The following is a 16,588-nucleotide window of genomic DNA, read 5'->3' as shown; positions in this document are numbered from 1 at the left end:
TAACCGGACTGTTTTTTTTTAGAAAATGACTTGTTTTTTCCAACTGAACTGATGTATCTTTTTTTATAAAAAATAAACGTTGTACATACATATTTATTGTGATGTTCTAATTTAGCCTGTACAATAAGGGTTTGAGGAAGTTCAGTTAATCGAATGGGAAACGATAAGAAAATATATTTCAAGGAAAAATTGTTTGCTCAGAATATGGCATAGGAATTATTCCTTGAGATTTGACAACGATGAGGTTAATCAAATTAAAGTAGTATCAGAAGAATTAGAAACAAAAGATTGATCGAGAGACAATGCGACAGATATTGGGATAGGTTGAGGAGCTTTCGCAATAACCTGATCCATTGAAATAAAATTGAATAATAAGAAAAATGAATATATATGATGGGGCACTAAATGAAAAATATATCAAAACACAAACACCTTGTAATTAAAATAACGATGATTAAAGAAAATAATCTAAGAAACACAAATAAAATACCCAGAGACTAAGAAAAAAATTGATACCACTACAGAAAATAGAAATCCCTAAAAAATTAACGGAGATAATAAAAGGAATATAAGAATATGGATAAAGGGAAGAAGATCGATGGAGATTAGGATGGAGATGGGAATTTAACAAAGAAATTGTCTTAGTCCTCTTCTATTTATTCTTCTGTCTGTCTGTATTCTTAGTCAAAATAGAATCTTTTACAACAGACGGATTATCATATGCAGATGATACAGTAATTGTAGTAGTTTGAGAATGTGGAAGAAAAAAGACAATTGAACACCAGAGAATGGACGTAAATATCAAAAAGGATGGTAATAAATCAAAAAAGAGAACATGTGGAAAATTTAACAATAAAAGGGAAACTAATGGAGTAATCACTCCCAGATATTCAATCTGGGAGTCATTTTAACAGACGAGAAAATAGGTATAGAAATAGCGAACAGAGTGGGAAAAGTGAACTATGATCTCAACAAGACAATTTAAGGTTAAAAAGAAATAGGAAAAGATATAAAAAAGTACACACTAGATAACAGTATCCACGTTAATATATGGAAGTGAAACTTTGGGAATGAACAAAAAGATACCGAGTATATATAATATAAAGCAGCAGAGTAAAATAGCCGGGAAAACGAGGATGGATGGGATAGGAAATGTGGTAATTTTAGAGAAGCTCAAACAGAAAGCAATAGTAAACAAAACAGGAGATGTTCAAACTTGTACGGACACATAAAGAGAGGAACATCACACAGCCTAGTAAGAAATGTGTTAGAAGTAGAAAGATATGGGAAAAGAATGAGAGGAAGACCCAAAATAGGGAAGACAAGGAAATACAACACAGCAGATAAATGAAATAGCAAAGAATTGAAATGGAGTGCAACAAATGGATGAAAAGAGATGAAATCTAAAATTCCAATACACTTGAAAGGGCTCTACCAGAGAAGAAGAAGAGGAATTTGAGAAATTGCACAACAATCGTAGCATTTTAACTTGGGTGTTTCTTTGGCACGAGGGAGATCACAGGAGAAGTTGAAATGAATCCGAAAACTACATTGTTTTGAATATATAAATATTCCCAGGATCCTTTCTAGGAACAGTGTTTTTTGCAAAAAGATCTGGTAAATTCATCTCGAGAGAGCAATAAAAAAGGCTTTCCGGTTCATGTCCTGGTTAACAGATTAATTAACTGTTGTATCCTAGGTAAACTCAAAAATATTGACAGGCTTTATTCTATAATAGACGTTTCATAAGTTACCCTCAGAGAAGTAATCAAGAGGATTTATGTCGGGTGAACCGAGATTTGTATGTAGCAACTTCTTCGAATTCCTCTACTCTACAAAAACACTGAGGTGTACCTCATCACAACATAATTCATTTATTTGTAGTATTATTGGTTGAAGATATAAATAATGAACTCCAATCATTTTAAAGGTTTCAGGAAAATACAAAATTTAAAAGCAACTGTACTGACTAAGATAAGTTTTCTTCACTGAAGAAAAATTTTGTCTTGGTATTTAGGCAACAATTTTAAACGTAATGTTCCTCTAAACTCATGTTTACAATCTTTTTGTCTAATGAAAAACCAGCTTCATGTGAAGTAAAACTTCCAAATAGATCTTGTAGAAAACATGTCATTGAGGTGCATAATCTTGGTGAGGCTTGTGATTAAGATCTCGTTCAAATGCAAAAGTATTTGGAGATACGCAAACAAACCAAATATGAGTTCATGAGAAAATTTCTATTAATTTAAGGTTTTTTCAGTGGAATGATACGAGGGTGAATCAAATATAAACGAGACTTTTGGACCTGCGCGCGCAATAGTGATGGAAGAACGTTCCGCTGTTATTGGCTGTTAGGTTGGTTTGTCAGGAGTGGGGGAAGCACGTGACTCATCATCATAGACTCGCTCAGTGTCCATCGTTACGATGTCCGAGCAGGAGGTACCTCCCTCTATTGCGCAACGTATTGTTATAAAGTTTTTAGCTGCAGAAGGTGTAAAACCGGCCGAAATCTTGAGAAGATTGACTGCACAGTTCGGGGAAAAGACGCTGTCACGAGCTAGAGTGTTTGCTTGGCATAAACAGTTCGTGGAGGGCCGTGAACGTGTTGAAAATGAGAGCCATGACCGCACACCCCGCACCAGCATTACAGCGGGCAACATCGACAGTGTTCGTCAACTTGTTGAAGGTGATAGGCGTCTAACAACTTCGGATATACTCTCAGAGGAGCTAGGTTATCGCAAGGTGTGTGCCAGGTGAGTTCCTCGTCTTCTGACAGTTGACCAGAAACTGAATCGTTTTCAAGTGTGTGAGCGTCTTCTTGCTCGATTTCGGGAAGAAGGAGACCCATTTCTTTCTCACATTGTCACCTGTGATGAAACGTGGGTGCATCACTACACCCCTGAGTCGAAACAAGCGAGTATGGAGTAGAGGAAGAAAGGAGAAACCGGACCAGTGAGAGCCAAGTCACGATTATCGGCTGGCAAGGTTTTGGCTACCGTTTTTTTTGACCAGTGTGTCCTGCTGCACCTTGATTTTTTGCATGAGCGCAGAACAATTAATGCGGCGTACTACTGCAAAATTTTCACTGAGGTCATACTTGCATATCGCCGCAAAAGACGACACCTTCCAATGAGAAAAGTGATTCTCCTCCATGACAATGCTCGCCCCCATACGGCAGCCCTGACAGTACAAAAATTGGAGCAACTGGGTTGGGAGACACTGGAACACCCTCCATACAGTCCAGACCTGTCTCCCTGCGACTTTCATGTCTTTGGTCCTCTCAAGGAAGCTTTGGGAGGGCAAAAATTCCACAGCGATAATGAGGTTGAAGCATATGTGCGCAATTGGCTACAAACACGACCTGACTCTTTTTACCTGGAAGGAATTAAAAAATTACCTATACGCTGGGAAAAATGTGTTTCTAAATCAGGAGATTATCTAGAAAAATAAACTATGATTGTTTGTGCGTTTAAAATCAAAATAAATATTTTAAAAAATAAGTCTTGTTTATATTTGATTCACCCTCGTATATGATAACTCTTATATCGACATTGCTACAGAAACATTTGGAGTACTCTCTTCATTGGACGTAGCCCTAAATAATTTTCTCCAAAATCAGTTCTACATCCTATCTTGCTATCTTAAGAATTTTCCGATGCGCTGTGATACCAAGAGCTTATCTGCTGATACTAGTTCTTACTGTATAGCTAGATCTTTTATTATTAATTTTGTGTTCATTTTATTCAAATTTAAATGGTCTTTCTGAAGAAAGCAGCCGTAGTACTATCCGAGAAAGTATTTACTTAAGTATATCTATACTTTTTAATTAATCTGTTAACAAACTAAGTTTCTTGTTGTTGATGTTATAATTTTTACCCTTTTTATTTCTTACATATGTTGAAAGGATGATGTGCAAAATTTCAAATTGTATATATTCATTTTAGATCGATAAACTTGTATCAGCTACTCTCAATGTCAGCCTAGTAGTTGAATTTCTAGTGATCCAAGTTAGAGGAGAAGCTTTTCTAAAGTGCTCATTTCATTCATTCATTAATTCATACAAACAAATAAAAACACTTCGATCTTTCCCATTTCAGACCGATTTTTCTTAATATTCGAATAATTGTTTGATATATTTCTGTATTTTCGAAAATATATTTTATAGAAATAAATCAGTTTTTTTTGATATAACGATGTTAACATTTTTACTATAATTATATATGTCATCTGTTTTTTTTTGAATTTGTGAATCAGAGACTTGAAACACATCAAAAATATCAAAAATTGTTACAATTTGAAGACAAAAGCTTGTAAAAACTAAAAAACAAACATAAAAATGACTAAATAATGATAAAACAAATAAAATTTCAATATACAGAAGAAAATCACAATGAATAACAAAATTATAGGTAATAGTAATAGATAATAATTAATATATAAGTCCTATTTAAGTCCAAAGGAAAATTTAAGCCATTATTATTAGAATAGAAGTCGTTTACAGAGTAGAAGACACTTTCCAGTAAATATGCCCTCAAATTATTGCGGAATGCAGGAAAATATGACATCGATTTGATTGCAATTGGCAAGTGATTGTGCACTTTTTTGCATTGTAAAGTATTGAGCAATTAACTACTTTTAAACGTAGTGTAGGTAGGTGAAGGTCGTGTTCCGTGTTCTTAAGTGGATAGCTACTCAAAAAATCTGTTAAAAGACGTTAATTGATTAGAGTGAGCCACAGAAACGCCCTACCCAATATATGACAGTATTTATGAAATGCTGCAACATGTCAATTATTTTATAAGGAGGACACATTTTTACGATAGTGAACTGTCATTTGTCAACCCTCTCCGTTTTATTTTTAAATTAGAAAACGAATGCTGGAGGTTCCTTTTAATAGTATTTTATACTATTTACTCTTTTTGAGCTTGTATTCACATCATTATATTGGTAGCTTTGATTCATGTTTGCAGTTTAGTTCAGAAATATCATTTAAATTTGAAAGTTCAATTGAATCAGAGAAAAACTCATTCTATAAGCGAAATGTCAAGTGGAAAACTTCAATTTATAACACCAGAATTTCGGGACGTGGTCTCTACCACCATAAATAATTTACTGCTTGTTAAGTCAAAAAACAATTATGGAAAAGATACGAAAAAATGTACATAGCTTGCTTTTTTTGATGCCATGAGTAAAAGTTATAAATGCTGGAAGACTTTTTCTATGTTAAGTCAATGTTAAATGTTCTTCAAAATATAGACACCAAATTCTTTAAATTGTTATCACTTTCGAAACTATGATCAACGAGATATCAACCAAAAAATCGCAAATATCGGAATATGCTAATATTGAAAAATTTCTGGGAGGAAGCGCCTGATGTTGATAACTTGTCATTATATTTCAATAGATGATATTGAATATAAACCTGAATCAGTATTTGTAATCTTCCCAAAAACCAAGACCAAGTTCACCAGTTCTTGCAATAATAGTAAGCAGACATATTCTCCTCTTCCCGAAGGTTTTAAACAAATAGAGACCACGCCATCCACCACCCTCGAAGCATCGGTTTCCACATATGTTGATACTCTGACTGGTGTTATCGATAAGGATCCAGATCCTAATAGATCTCTAACCGATTCCCTTTGCTCTCTAGGGTTCAAAGTCATCAAATAGAGGAGAGTCTCGACTTACTTTCGCAATCCCACCATTTGCTCAATTAATAGAGTGACCCTACCTTGCTATTTTCAAGAGAGGCATTGCAGATCACAAGCCACAAGGCTGAGCATTTAAAACTCGAAGTTGACTGATATGTCCGAAGGTACCACAGCACTCACACTTGCAAGGTTCAAACACTTGGACAAACCTCACAATCCGCCTTTTGTTGTTAAGAGGTTCACTTTACAAAAAACATCTGCATTGTTTAGTTTAAGGTGAGTACGAATAGTCAATCTCATTCAATGGGTTAAATTGAATTGTATTTTTCGTGCCTGCGTTATGATATACCGATATCTTTTCGCCAAAATATTTAGCTATGGAAAATCGACATTAACTGAGGAATCGATTACTCAAATAAACTATTAACTTTCCAAAATCATCCTCATTCTTCAATTACTTCATTATTATATTTGTAATTTATTTTTATCATTTTGTTAGGGTGGAATTGCTTTTAAAGAATCTACTTATTAACAGTGTTAGCTCATTGTAAATATCAAACATATAAATTATAAAGTACATTTCCTCTATTGAGTTTGCTGGTATTCTGAAATGATTCATAATTCTTGGCTACTCAACTTAGACCGCAACCCATAATAAGTGATTGTCTTTCTGAATCGACATTGAATGCGATTAGGAAAAAAATTCGTACATAAACACCGCAATAGATCAATAATATATTATAGAAGTAATAGTATTTTACTCTAAAATGAAAATATAATGAGTAGTTTTTGGTTGAAGGTCATTTTCTTATTATATAAAAGGGGGCTGAAATAATAAACAGCAGTATCAGTTCGATTCTGTTATTTGAACTATCATTCAACATGAACTCATTGGTAAGAGAAATATGAAAATTTATCTGTTCATATTATGAAAATATCCACTAGTGATAATGATAATAATAAATTGTTTTCCCGATGAAATGTTTTTTTTTAAATTCAATTGACTGATTAACACCAAAATTCCTAATATTGCATAAATTTTATTCATTTATATTTTATGGTATTTAACAAACCAAATAATCGTTTATTTCAGTCCACAAGAAAATAAACATGTGAAAAATGCATCTTTTACACTAAATTTCCAGAGCAGTGGAAAGAAAATAAAATGTATTAAATCCACAATCAGCTTTTCTCGACTTAAAAAATATTCGACACGTTTTTATTTGTTGAATTCTAGTCATATCCATTCCTAAGTAATTCTTTATAGTAATGTTTTCTTTATTTATTTCAACTAAGGCCTTTTCTCCATCTTCTGTGTTTGTTTTATGGAGATCCATATTTTATGTGTATATTCTTAATGAAATAAATCTCAAAAATTTTTGTTATTTTTAGATTGCCTTTGCCTTCGTCGCCTTCGCAGCCTCTGCCTCTGCTTCAATCCACGGTCTTGGACTTGGTCATGCTGCCATCGTGAACCCCCATGCTCTTAGTCCCGTTGGCCCATCAGGAATTGTTACTGGTGCCGGAGCTGCTGGTCCATCTGGAGTTGTAACCGGAGCCGGAGCCGCTGGACCTTCTGGAGTTGTAAACGGACATGGAGCAGTAGGACCAACCGGACCTAACGGACATGGAGTAGCTTGGGCAGCTCCTTTAGCTGTCGGGTACGCTGGATTAGCAGGACCCGCTGGATGGGCAGGACACGGTGCATGGGGTGCTGCTCCATTAGCTTTGGGACACGCCGGTTGGGGTCTAGGATATGGCGGATGGGGACATGGATATGGAGCTGGTCATTGGGGTCATGGTTGGTAAATTTAGGAACAGAAATATAAAATATATTGTTATTTATAAATTAAATTCAAATGTGAGCTTTTGGAAACAAAAATAAATGTTGTATATTATGTTGATATATTTTTCTTTCGAAAGTAGCAATCATTATGAGTGGAGTTGATTGAATAATGAAAAAATTTGTCAAAAATATCAAAAGGCAACCAATGTGATGAATTAATATATTACGCCTTAGTCAATTTCGAAACAGTTGGTGATATTTCCATAAATGTAATTGTTGGGTTTTGTTGTGACCGATTCTCTGGCAATATTGTTGTAAAAATTGTTCTATAGACATACGATTATTTCTTACTACATCTACTAAGAAATTTCACACACCATGATGATATACACTGAATTTACTGTAAGTAGATTTATGACAAAAACTAAATCAAAATTTCTGGACACTTTGTTTGATAGTTTCATAGGAATTTATCCAAATACAAAAGATATAGTACAAATAGAAGTGGTTGTGGCAAATTATCGGAATATTAACACATCAAGTAAGGCGATAAAACTTGTGCTCTACAGTGATCTAACATATTTAGTTATTATCTGACCTCCTAAGTATAGTGGCATGGTGTGGTTGAAAACCATCTTATTTCCGTGGAGTTATTATTAGATACTGTACGTAATATTAGTGAATCCAGCAATTATTACGTGGCAAATCTATTTACCTTTCCATTAATGACAAAAGTAGTCGTACGGCTTTAGTTAAAAATTTCCAGCATATAACTTCTTAAACTTTTTATCTGAACTTGACTCTTAATAGCTAAAGCGCTACATAGTCATGCACAGACCGATCAAAAGCTTTTGCCCACCCTATAATCTATTCATTAGATTTCAAAATAATACAATATCAAGAAATTTTCCTTCCATATTATCAAGCAAAGGTATCTTACAAACCAAACATAATAGTGACTGTTATATGTTTACTTTATGTCGATAAATGCGCAAGAACCGATTAATTTGTTCATAATTCTCTAGCTATGGATTATTTCTTCAATGTTTAGAGTTGTAGTTTAGTCCCAGCTTGTCCTGTGCGCAGTAATAACTTTATACGTTTCGAACAAAGACATCTTTTTGTGCAACTCGTATACGAATGATTTTCATAGTCTAGGTAAAAGTAAGCAAACTATTGCCCTAGAATTAAAAATACCTCGTCGTCCCGTGGATAACAACGTGAAAAAATATTCAAATTTGGTGATAGAAAACGTTTATGATTACTTCGAAAAACCACAACCTCAAAGGATAAACGTATTGTAGTGATTAGTAAACTCACGGGTCCAGAGATAGCAAATCAGATCAATGAATCTTGGGATCTACCTTTGAGTACCTCTTCAGTGATAAGGAGATTGAGTGAAGAAGGGTAACGGTGAAGAAATGTCTTTAAAGGCATGTGTGATTCCCCCAGTAAGAAACGACAGAGGGTCGGTGATAGTTTGGGGGGGTTTTGGAGGAAAATCGACTGGAAACGTGGTGAAAGCTGAAGGGATTATGAAGAAAAAAGGGTACGAAGAAATATCAGAAGAAAATTTAGAACGTTCTGGCTAGCGTCTGTCGGCATAAAATTTATCTTCCAGCATAACGACAATCTCCAGCGAGTTGTTGTGGAACAAATTGGACAGGGAAGTCAGAAAGCAGTGACCCACTTCCAATTTACATCTTTCCTGAAAAACGAATTGAACCAAATAGACGATTATTATTTGTCGAAATTATTACATTGATTGCCAAAATTGTGTGCCGAAATAATAAAACCCAAAGAGGGTTACTTCGATGAATCAAAAATTTGAATAATAATCCGGTCAATTTAGATATTCGAAGTTACATAAATTCCCATCAAGCTGAAAATCAGTCAAATTGTTTGAAATGCAATTGAACATAGAATTTGAATGTTCCCCATCATTTCTGTGTATGCAAAAAAATTTAATCAAGGTGAAAGGTCCAAAACGGTCAGTTTTATGATAAAAATACCTTAGACAAAAATTGTAGACCATAAAATTATCACCAAAAAACGTGTGAATACTTTTTTCCTACAACCCACTGTTTCTGAGATATAATGATTCAAAAAGTTGTAAAAGTTTTCGTATTTAAAGGTTTCATCAATATATTTTCAGCAGTAAACTTTTCTTACAACATTGAAATGAACCGAGACTTGTTGTGAGTATTTATAAGAAATTTCTGTTGACTGGTTGGAACTGTCATAAAATAAATTATCAATTGACGAAGATGTTGCTGAAGTTGCAATCACTTTAGCCATTAAATACGACAGTACATCTGAAATATTATAACTTTTACAGCTTTTTGTATCATTACATCTCAGAAACGGTGGCTCGTAGAAAAAGAAGTATTGACAAGTTTTTTGTGAATAATTTTATGGTCTACAATTTTTGTCTGAGGTATTTTTATGATTAATCTTACCGTTTTGCGGATAATCGCGAAAAGCTCATTTTTTTGAACTTTGACCTTAAATGAAATTTTTTCCATACATGGAAATGATGGGGAACAATCAAATTTCATTTTAAATTGTATATTGAACAATTTTGCTCATTTTCAGCTTGATGAGAATTTATGTAGCTTCACTCTTATTTTTTGGTCTAATGTACTAGTACTATATGTAAATAAATATATGTAAATATAAATATCAAAACCGATCGTATTGTTTTTATTCGTTGTGTATCACGCAAACTATTCAATGGGCAAAAACTATTGACTAGTAGTGTACATGATATGAAATCTTTGCTTGGATGGATTAGTTTCAGTACGAACTCTTTTCTACCTAATCATAAAATTTGATCTTAAGACTATACAAACCAATCACGCACTTTGTTGTACTTAAATATTGGAAGCTGGTTAAATCTCATATACTATGAAGATTCTTGCAGGGCCAAACCTATTTGTCCGTCTGGTGGTGCATTGGGCCACAAAACCGATAAATGTCTTAAATCAAATTTCCCTATCTGTAAAAATTGCGGTGGATCTCACCCCGCCTTCCATTCCCGTTGTTCGAAGAGGATGGAAACCCCAAAATTCCTCCAAGAAACAGCCTCAGTCACCCTAGAGAAACCCCAAATTAGCGGCGTGGGTAACCGCATCTATTTCACTTTTCCCTAAAAGTCAAGTACCTCCCTCTGAAGTACAACTCCAGATTCTACCATATCCATCAGATAAAACCTGATCTCCCATACCCACCCCACACACTCTTTGTCAATATCCAATTTTGCAGGTTTTCTTTGGTTTCCCTGCAACCTGATGAACCAGTTCTCGAGCGAAATGGCCGACGATAGGGAATAACGCACAGCTGTATCCACCCGCCCCCTTAAATTCAAAATAAAAATAAATAAATGAAATTTTTCAAAGAATCAAACGAAAAATTGTAATTAATAAAATTGAAATAAAAAAAAACAAAACCGAGAATAACCGTTTTCACTTGCAAGCTCTCTTTTCAATTTCTTTTAGTCAAAAATCCTAAATTTTCGCTTTTCCTCCTCCAGAAAAGCTAGCAAACATACCCAAGGCAATCACCACAACCCTGGCCCTGTAGAGGAGCAATTCCTATATCAGGGCCCTCTCCAACAAACCCTCCTCCTATTCAAATTTTCTTTATCCTACCAGATTCTATCCATCGAAACTCCCTCTTTTTCTCTGAGTAAGGTAGAAAGGGACACAGACTGAGCGCATTAGTGACATGGGGTTTTATATATTTCTTTTTAGACGACGCCATCTGAAAGTTCCTCGTTCGTATTCATTTACATACCGAAAGTTGCGTTTTGAGTGTTCCATGTAGTGAAAGTGACAGTTCCGTACTGCAAAACACTTTCGGGACGCTCTGGAGTTGACAACTTTAATTTTCTTAAATGTGACTCTAGCCACTTCAATGTTGACAGTTGACAGTTTCACTTCGATCATTTTGCATAAATTGTATCGAAATCACAAACACATCTACAGAGATTCCATCAATATCTAGAAGAGACATACATATATTATCTGCATCCAATACAATAAATATTAATAATTGTCCTGGAGGTACAATCAACATTACTGTTTGCGAATAATTAATAAATAATGCAAATATCATTAAGTACATTATATTGTTCAATAAATAAAATGTTTATAATTCTCTATTGTTTATTTTCTTTCCTCAGTGTAATTAAAAAGTTTTGGATCTTATGCGTCGTCTAAAAAATGTTGTGTACGCCGTGGCTGTAATACACTTTGTTGGACTTGTCTGTAGCACTTTCAGTACTTAGCATACAAATAACTATTGCACGTAGGGCCGTAAGCACCCTCGTGTAATTAGAACATCACAGCTTTTCCACTTTGACAATAAAATGAAACAATTGACCTTGATGCTAGACTTTAATTAGCATACGTCTTTATGGTGTTATCAGTCACTGGTTTTCCTAACTTTGAATATCTGTCTCTGGGTCATGGACAACTAGATGTTTCACGGCAAGCACAGCAAACACGATCTCAGTACAGCCGCGTGCTGGTTGAGATAGATTCTTACTGTGTACAAGCTATATGCTATATCCGATACAATGGACGACTAAATTTGGATTCTTACACTCAAATCAACATCAAATATTGATGTACACTCCTTGACGTTTGTTGTCATGTTTACCAATATTAAATAATTAGGTAAGTTTTTACAAAAAAATTTTCATTATACCATAATTATTGACTCGGATTTATCAGCGGAGTATCTTTTTTTTTTAAATTAATTATTGAATGATCTGTCACTCACAATGACAGTGACATTAGGCAAAATGTGAGTTCATGCTTTTTCAGTGAACAGAAGAATGACAAAGTCTTTCTAATAGATGCTGATATCAATTTTTTTCTAGCTACACGATCAACGTGTTTATTTGACTAACGAGCATTTATACATCACAGGTTTCGTAAAAAAAAACAAAATTATTTAAAGAATTTAAGAAAACAAAGATATTATGTACCTATGATATTTCACGTATATCTATGAAGTAACTTGGAATTGGAGTAATATTTTGTGGTACGGCTAATTTGCGGTTTTAAATCCCGAATTGAACCAAATATAATCTATTAATATTTTAATAAAATAAGACATTCACCAATAACAAAGGTCACACCTGTTTCAATATTGCACTTTCTCATTAATAATATCAAAATAAATTTGAACATTTTCCAATGATGAAATAATAACGTATCTATCTATACAGGGTGTCCCACGACGAGTTAAAACTATCTGTATATAGAAAAATACTTGTAGTAAAATCATGAAGATTTCTACGTTTGGGTTTTCGGATACGATCTTTTCTGCTAAAATATTTTCAAATATGGACGACTTCCGGTAGAACCAGAAGTTGATTGTGGCTTTGTTATTTAAAATAAAATTAATACATTTTTGAAATTTACGTGAAACTTTAGTATACTTTTGTCTAAAACTTTTTTCGAAAATTGCATACTTTTGGAGTTATTAATTTTTTTTGTAAAAAATTTGACCATTGAAGACATTGATAAATAATTTTTTTACGAGGATACCCTCAAAGATATGAAAATGGTTTCTGTTCGGTTGCTTCAAGCAAGGTCAGAAATATTTGAATCTATGCTGGAAAGTTTTTTATTTTATACAGGATGTGTATAAAAAATGTTCAAAGTTTAACTTCATAAATATCAAATTTCTTCATTTTTTCAAATAGAACCATCCACTTTTTCCTATTTTAATGCATTCAGTGGTAAAAAATAAGGCAAATTTATGTATACTTTCTTATACCTAAACCTTACTGTTAACCAGATATTAATTTTTTTCTGTAAATTTTAGAGATGCAGGTGTAATCTAAATTTTATTTTTACTCATTCGTACAAGTACTAAGAAATAAAAAAACATTTTTCTTTATATTTTCAAGGTCTGTGAAAAAAATCGAATTAAATTATATTTACTAATACTATTCCAACTTTTAGTCGTTTCTGAGATATTTGAGGTTTTAAATTGTTATTCTATTTTTTAAAAGTTTCAATTTTTTTGTATACTTTCAGTAGGAATTGTAATGAATGACACTTATATAACTGTGAATAGTCAATTGTTGATACTTTCTCAATTAAATATCGAATAAATAAAATTTATACCAGACTTGCATCTATAAAAATTTACAGAAAACATTCAATATCTGGATAACGGCCTAATTTTCACCCCTGAATGCATTAAAATAGATAAAACCGAGTGGTTCTATTTAAAAATATGAAGAAATTTGATATCTATGAAGTTAAACTTTGAACACCTTTTATATACACCCTGTACAAAATGAAAAATTTTTCAGCAAAGAATCAAATACGTCTGACCCTGCTAAAAGCAACTAAACAGAAACCATTTTCATATCTTTGAGGGTATCCTCGTAAAAAAAAATAATTTATAAATGTCTGCAACTGTCAAATTTCTTACAAAAAAATCAATAACTCAAAAAGTATGCATTTTTCAAGGAAAGTTTTCAGACAAAAGTATACTAAAATTTTACGTAGATTTCAAAAATGTATCAATATACAGGGTATTCTATTTAAAATAACAAAGTTACAGACGACTTCCGGTAGAACCGGCGTTTTCATTCGAATATTTCTTTATTTTTATTTTATGATTCAAATTTATAATCATTATCTTTTACAAAAGCATGTGTCGCATAATTTCAATCATTATTTCAAAAGTTTTACCACATTGTTTCTAATTTCATATTTACTTGCACTTTTTTCATCCTTCCAATATTTCTATCTCTGTCTCTTCTATTTATTATCTTAGTATCTCTTCGATGTTAATCAATATCGTTTCCCTTTCTCCAATCTTATTTCCAAATTACTTGCCATCTCCCTTCGTTAAAGAGATTTGTTTTATTTTATGTTCATTAACAACATTTTTAATACTCGTTCATAATTCTCATATAATTTATCATTGTTTCGAACTGTTTATTCCTAGAAACAAAGTTTTCCTACGATCGCTTATGAATGATATATTGCACACTAATTTTTACCTAAGAAAATAGCTTATTTCACACATGTACTAAGAAATAACAAAACATACATGTATTGAAATGCATCTATTTGTTATGTTATATATGGTCTCGAACGATAGAGAGAATACGCGAATACAATATGAATCTGGCTGGCTGCCGAAAGACAAAAGGCCAAATTTAAAAAGACTGAAGAAGTAGGCAATACAATTTTTTAAGGTTATATTAGTCTTTACAATAAAAATTGAAAGTTTGTTCTGATTTGTGTTCAAATACATACATACTAGTGTCTGCAAGATAATTTAAACAATAAAATTAAGTGTTATTACTATTACTGGGTAATGTATAAAGTAGTTATTACAAAATAAAAAATATTTTGTAAGATTTATTAACTCTTCAGCACATGTGTTTATAAACTTTTCAACACATGTGTGATATTGTTTAATTGACTTTCTTATTTAGAAAATGCGTTTTTTGAGGAATTTTTTACCTAGTCGTAGGAAAAATAGTGTCACAACTCGTTAGAAAGTGTATTTCGCACTCGTTACGTTTCAAAACAGTTACTAGTGCGAAATGTATCATTTTCCAACCTCGTTATGTAATATACTATTTCTAATCATCATTATTAAGGTCAATCTAAAGTATATTCCTATTCTAAATTTTTGAATTTCACTTTATTACATTCATCTATAAATTTATGAACGTTTTCCCAACGTACCTAACCTAATCAAAATCCGACTTTCAAAAAAATATATTTTGAATTTTCTAAATGTTCTATAATATTCATTTTTTTAAAACAAAACTTCCTAAGCACCCGGTTACTAATAACTTTAATGATTGTATATCAATAAAATTTTGTTGGGAATTCTATGAATATCATTGGTATTCATATAAACAAAGAACAATCGACTGAACCTATACATTCGACATTGATTTTAATCTCGTTTACGAGGTATTTGGGAAAAAATTTAATCATTTTTGCTGGACACTATCGAGTACTCACGTAAAAGTAGTTCCTACTAATAATAAATAATAATATGAACATTTACTATGGTTGAAGGTCGTTTTCTCACTTAGTATTTTGTATAAAAACCTAGAGAGATCAGGGTAACGGCATCAGTTCAATCCTGTGACTTGAGCAATAATCAACATGAACTCTTTGGTGAGATTAAACTTAATTTTGATTTGATAAATTTTCCGATAAATACGCGACTATATTTTCTCAAACAAACAAATTAATTAGAAAAATGTTGTTTGTAGAATAAATAAATATTTCAACTATTTATGTTTCCTAACAACTTTTTATTTTGTCCATAGATTTTTCTTACTGTTATTGCCTTGGCAGCCACTGCTTCTGCCTCAATTCATGGTCTCGGTCTAGGTTATGGACTTGGTCACGGTGCTTTTGCTCACCCTTACGCCCTCAGCCCAGTTGGTCCATCTGGTGTTGTAACTGGAGCCGGTGCTGCTGGTCCATCCGGAGTTGTAACTGGAGCTGGTGCAGTTGGACCATCTGGAGTAGTTAACGGACATGGAGCAGTAGGACCAACTGGACCCAATGGACATGGAGCTGTCTGGGCTGCACCATTGGCTTTGGGATTGGGACATGCTGGTGCTGGTTGGGGTTACGGCGGATGGGGACATGGCTTAGGAGCAGGACATTGGGGTCATTAGTCGTCGATAGATTATGGAAACAATTTTTTATTATGTATATGATTGAAAATTAAAAAAAAAATAAAACTAAATAATAATGAACATAACAGCTTCTTATTCAAATAAAGTGTGGAAAAAATTTGACACTGACAAAATATTGTTTGGTACCGAAGCATCTTGCTGATAGCAAAGCGAAATATGGGCTTTAAAGGGATGTAGAATATGGGAATATCTTTTAAATAATGAAATTATAATATCAAATGGAGATTTAGAATGTTTTTCAGGACGAATATTTGTTTGTGAAATGACCGTTCAATTAAAGTTGAAGTAGTTTCTCTGATACTTGAAGGGGCGAAAATACGATGGGAAAAAAAGTAAACGAAAGTTCTGGGGCTATCAAAGCTAAGAATCTAGATAGCCACAAGAAGTACTGCACTAGCAGCAATAGAAATAATTCAAAGCCTGCAGCCTATAAAAGTATTCATA

The 16,588-nt window shown here is 33.1% G+C and overlaps 3 protein-coding genes across 3 annotated transcripts; all 3 read left to right on the top strand.

The window, feature by feature from the left end:
• Positions 1-2,424: 2,424 nt before the first annotated feature.
• On the top strand, positions 2,425-2,757 carry LOC130445243 (protein GVQW3-like). Its single transcript, XM_056780797.1, has one exon. The coding sequence runs from the start codon at positions 2,425-2,427 to the stop codon at positions 2,755-2,757; it is 333 nt and encodes a 110-aa protein (XP_056636775.1).
• A 3,750-nt stretch (positions 2,758-6,507) lies between these two features.
• On the top strand, positions 6,508-7,518 carry LOC130445464 (uncharacterized). Its single transcript, XM_056781083.1, has 2 exons — positions 6,508-6,545; positions 7,044-7,518. Exons 1-2 carry the CDS (start codon positions 6,534-6,536, stop codon positions 7,458-7,460), a joined length of 429 nt encoding a protein of 142 aa, XP_056637061.1. The 5' UTR covers positions 6,508-6,533; the 3' UTR covers positions 7,461-7,518.
• Positions 7,519-15,551: 8,033 nt separating this feature from the next.
• Positions 15,552-16,192, top strand: LOC130445430 (collagen alpha-2(I) chain-like). Its single transcript, XM_056781039.1, has 2 exons — positions 15,552-15,611; positions 15,767-16,192. The coding sequence occupies exons 1-2, from the start codon at positions 15,600-15,602 to the stop codon at positions 16,121-16,123; spliced, it is 369 nt and encodes a 122-aa protein (XP_056637017.1). The 5' UTR covers positions 15,552-15,599; the 3' UTR covers positions 16,124-16,192.
• Positions 16,193-16,588: the final 396 nt, after the last annotated feature.

The sequence above is a fragment of the Diorhabda sublineata genome, chromosome 6 (genome assembly GCF_026230105.1).
Source record: "Diorhabda sublineata isolate icDioSubl1.1 chromosome 6, icDioSubl1.1, whole genome shotgun sequence".
In the NCBI taxonomy this organism is placed as follows: Eukaryota; Metazoa; Arthropoda; class Insecta; order Coleoptera; family Chrysomelidae; genus Diorhabda; species Diorhabda sublineata.
This window is presented reverse-complemented; position numbering and strand designations above follow the sequence as displayed.

What these genes read in the sequence shown, in the direction of transcription:
- LOC130445243 (XM_056780797.1), top strand. Translation starts at nt 2,425, where the DNA reads ATGTCCGAGCAGGAGGTACCTCCCTCTATTGCGCAACGTATTGTTATA.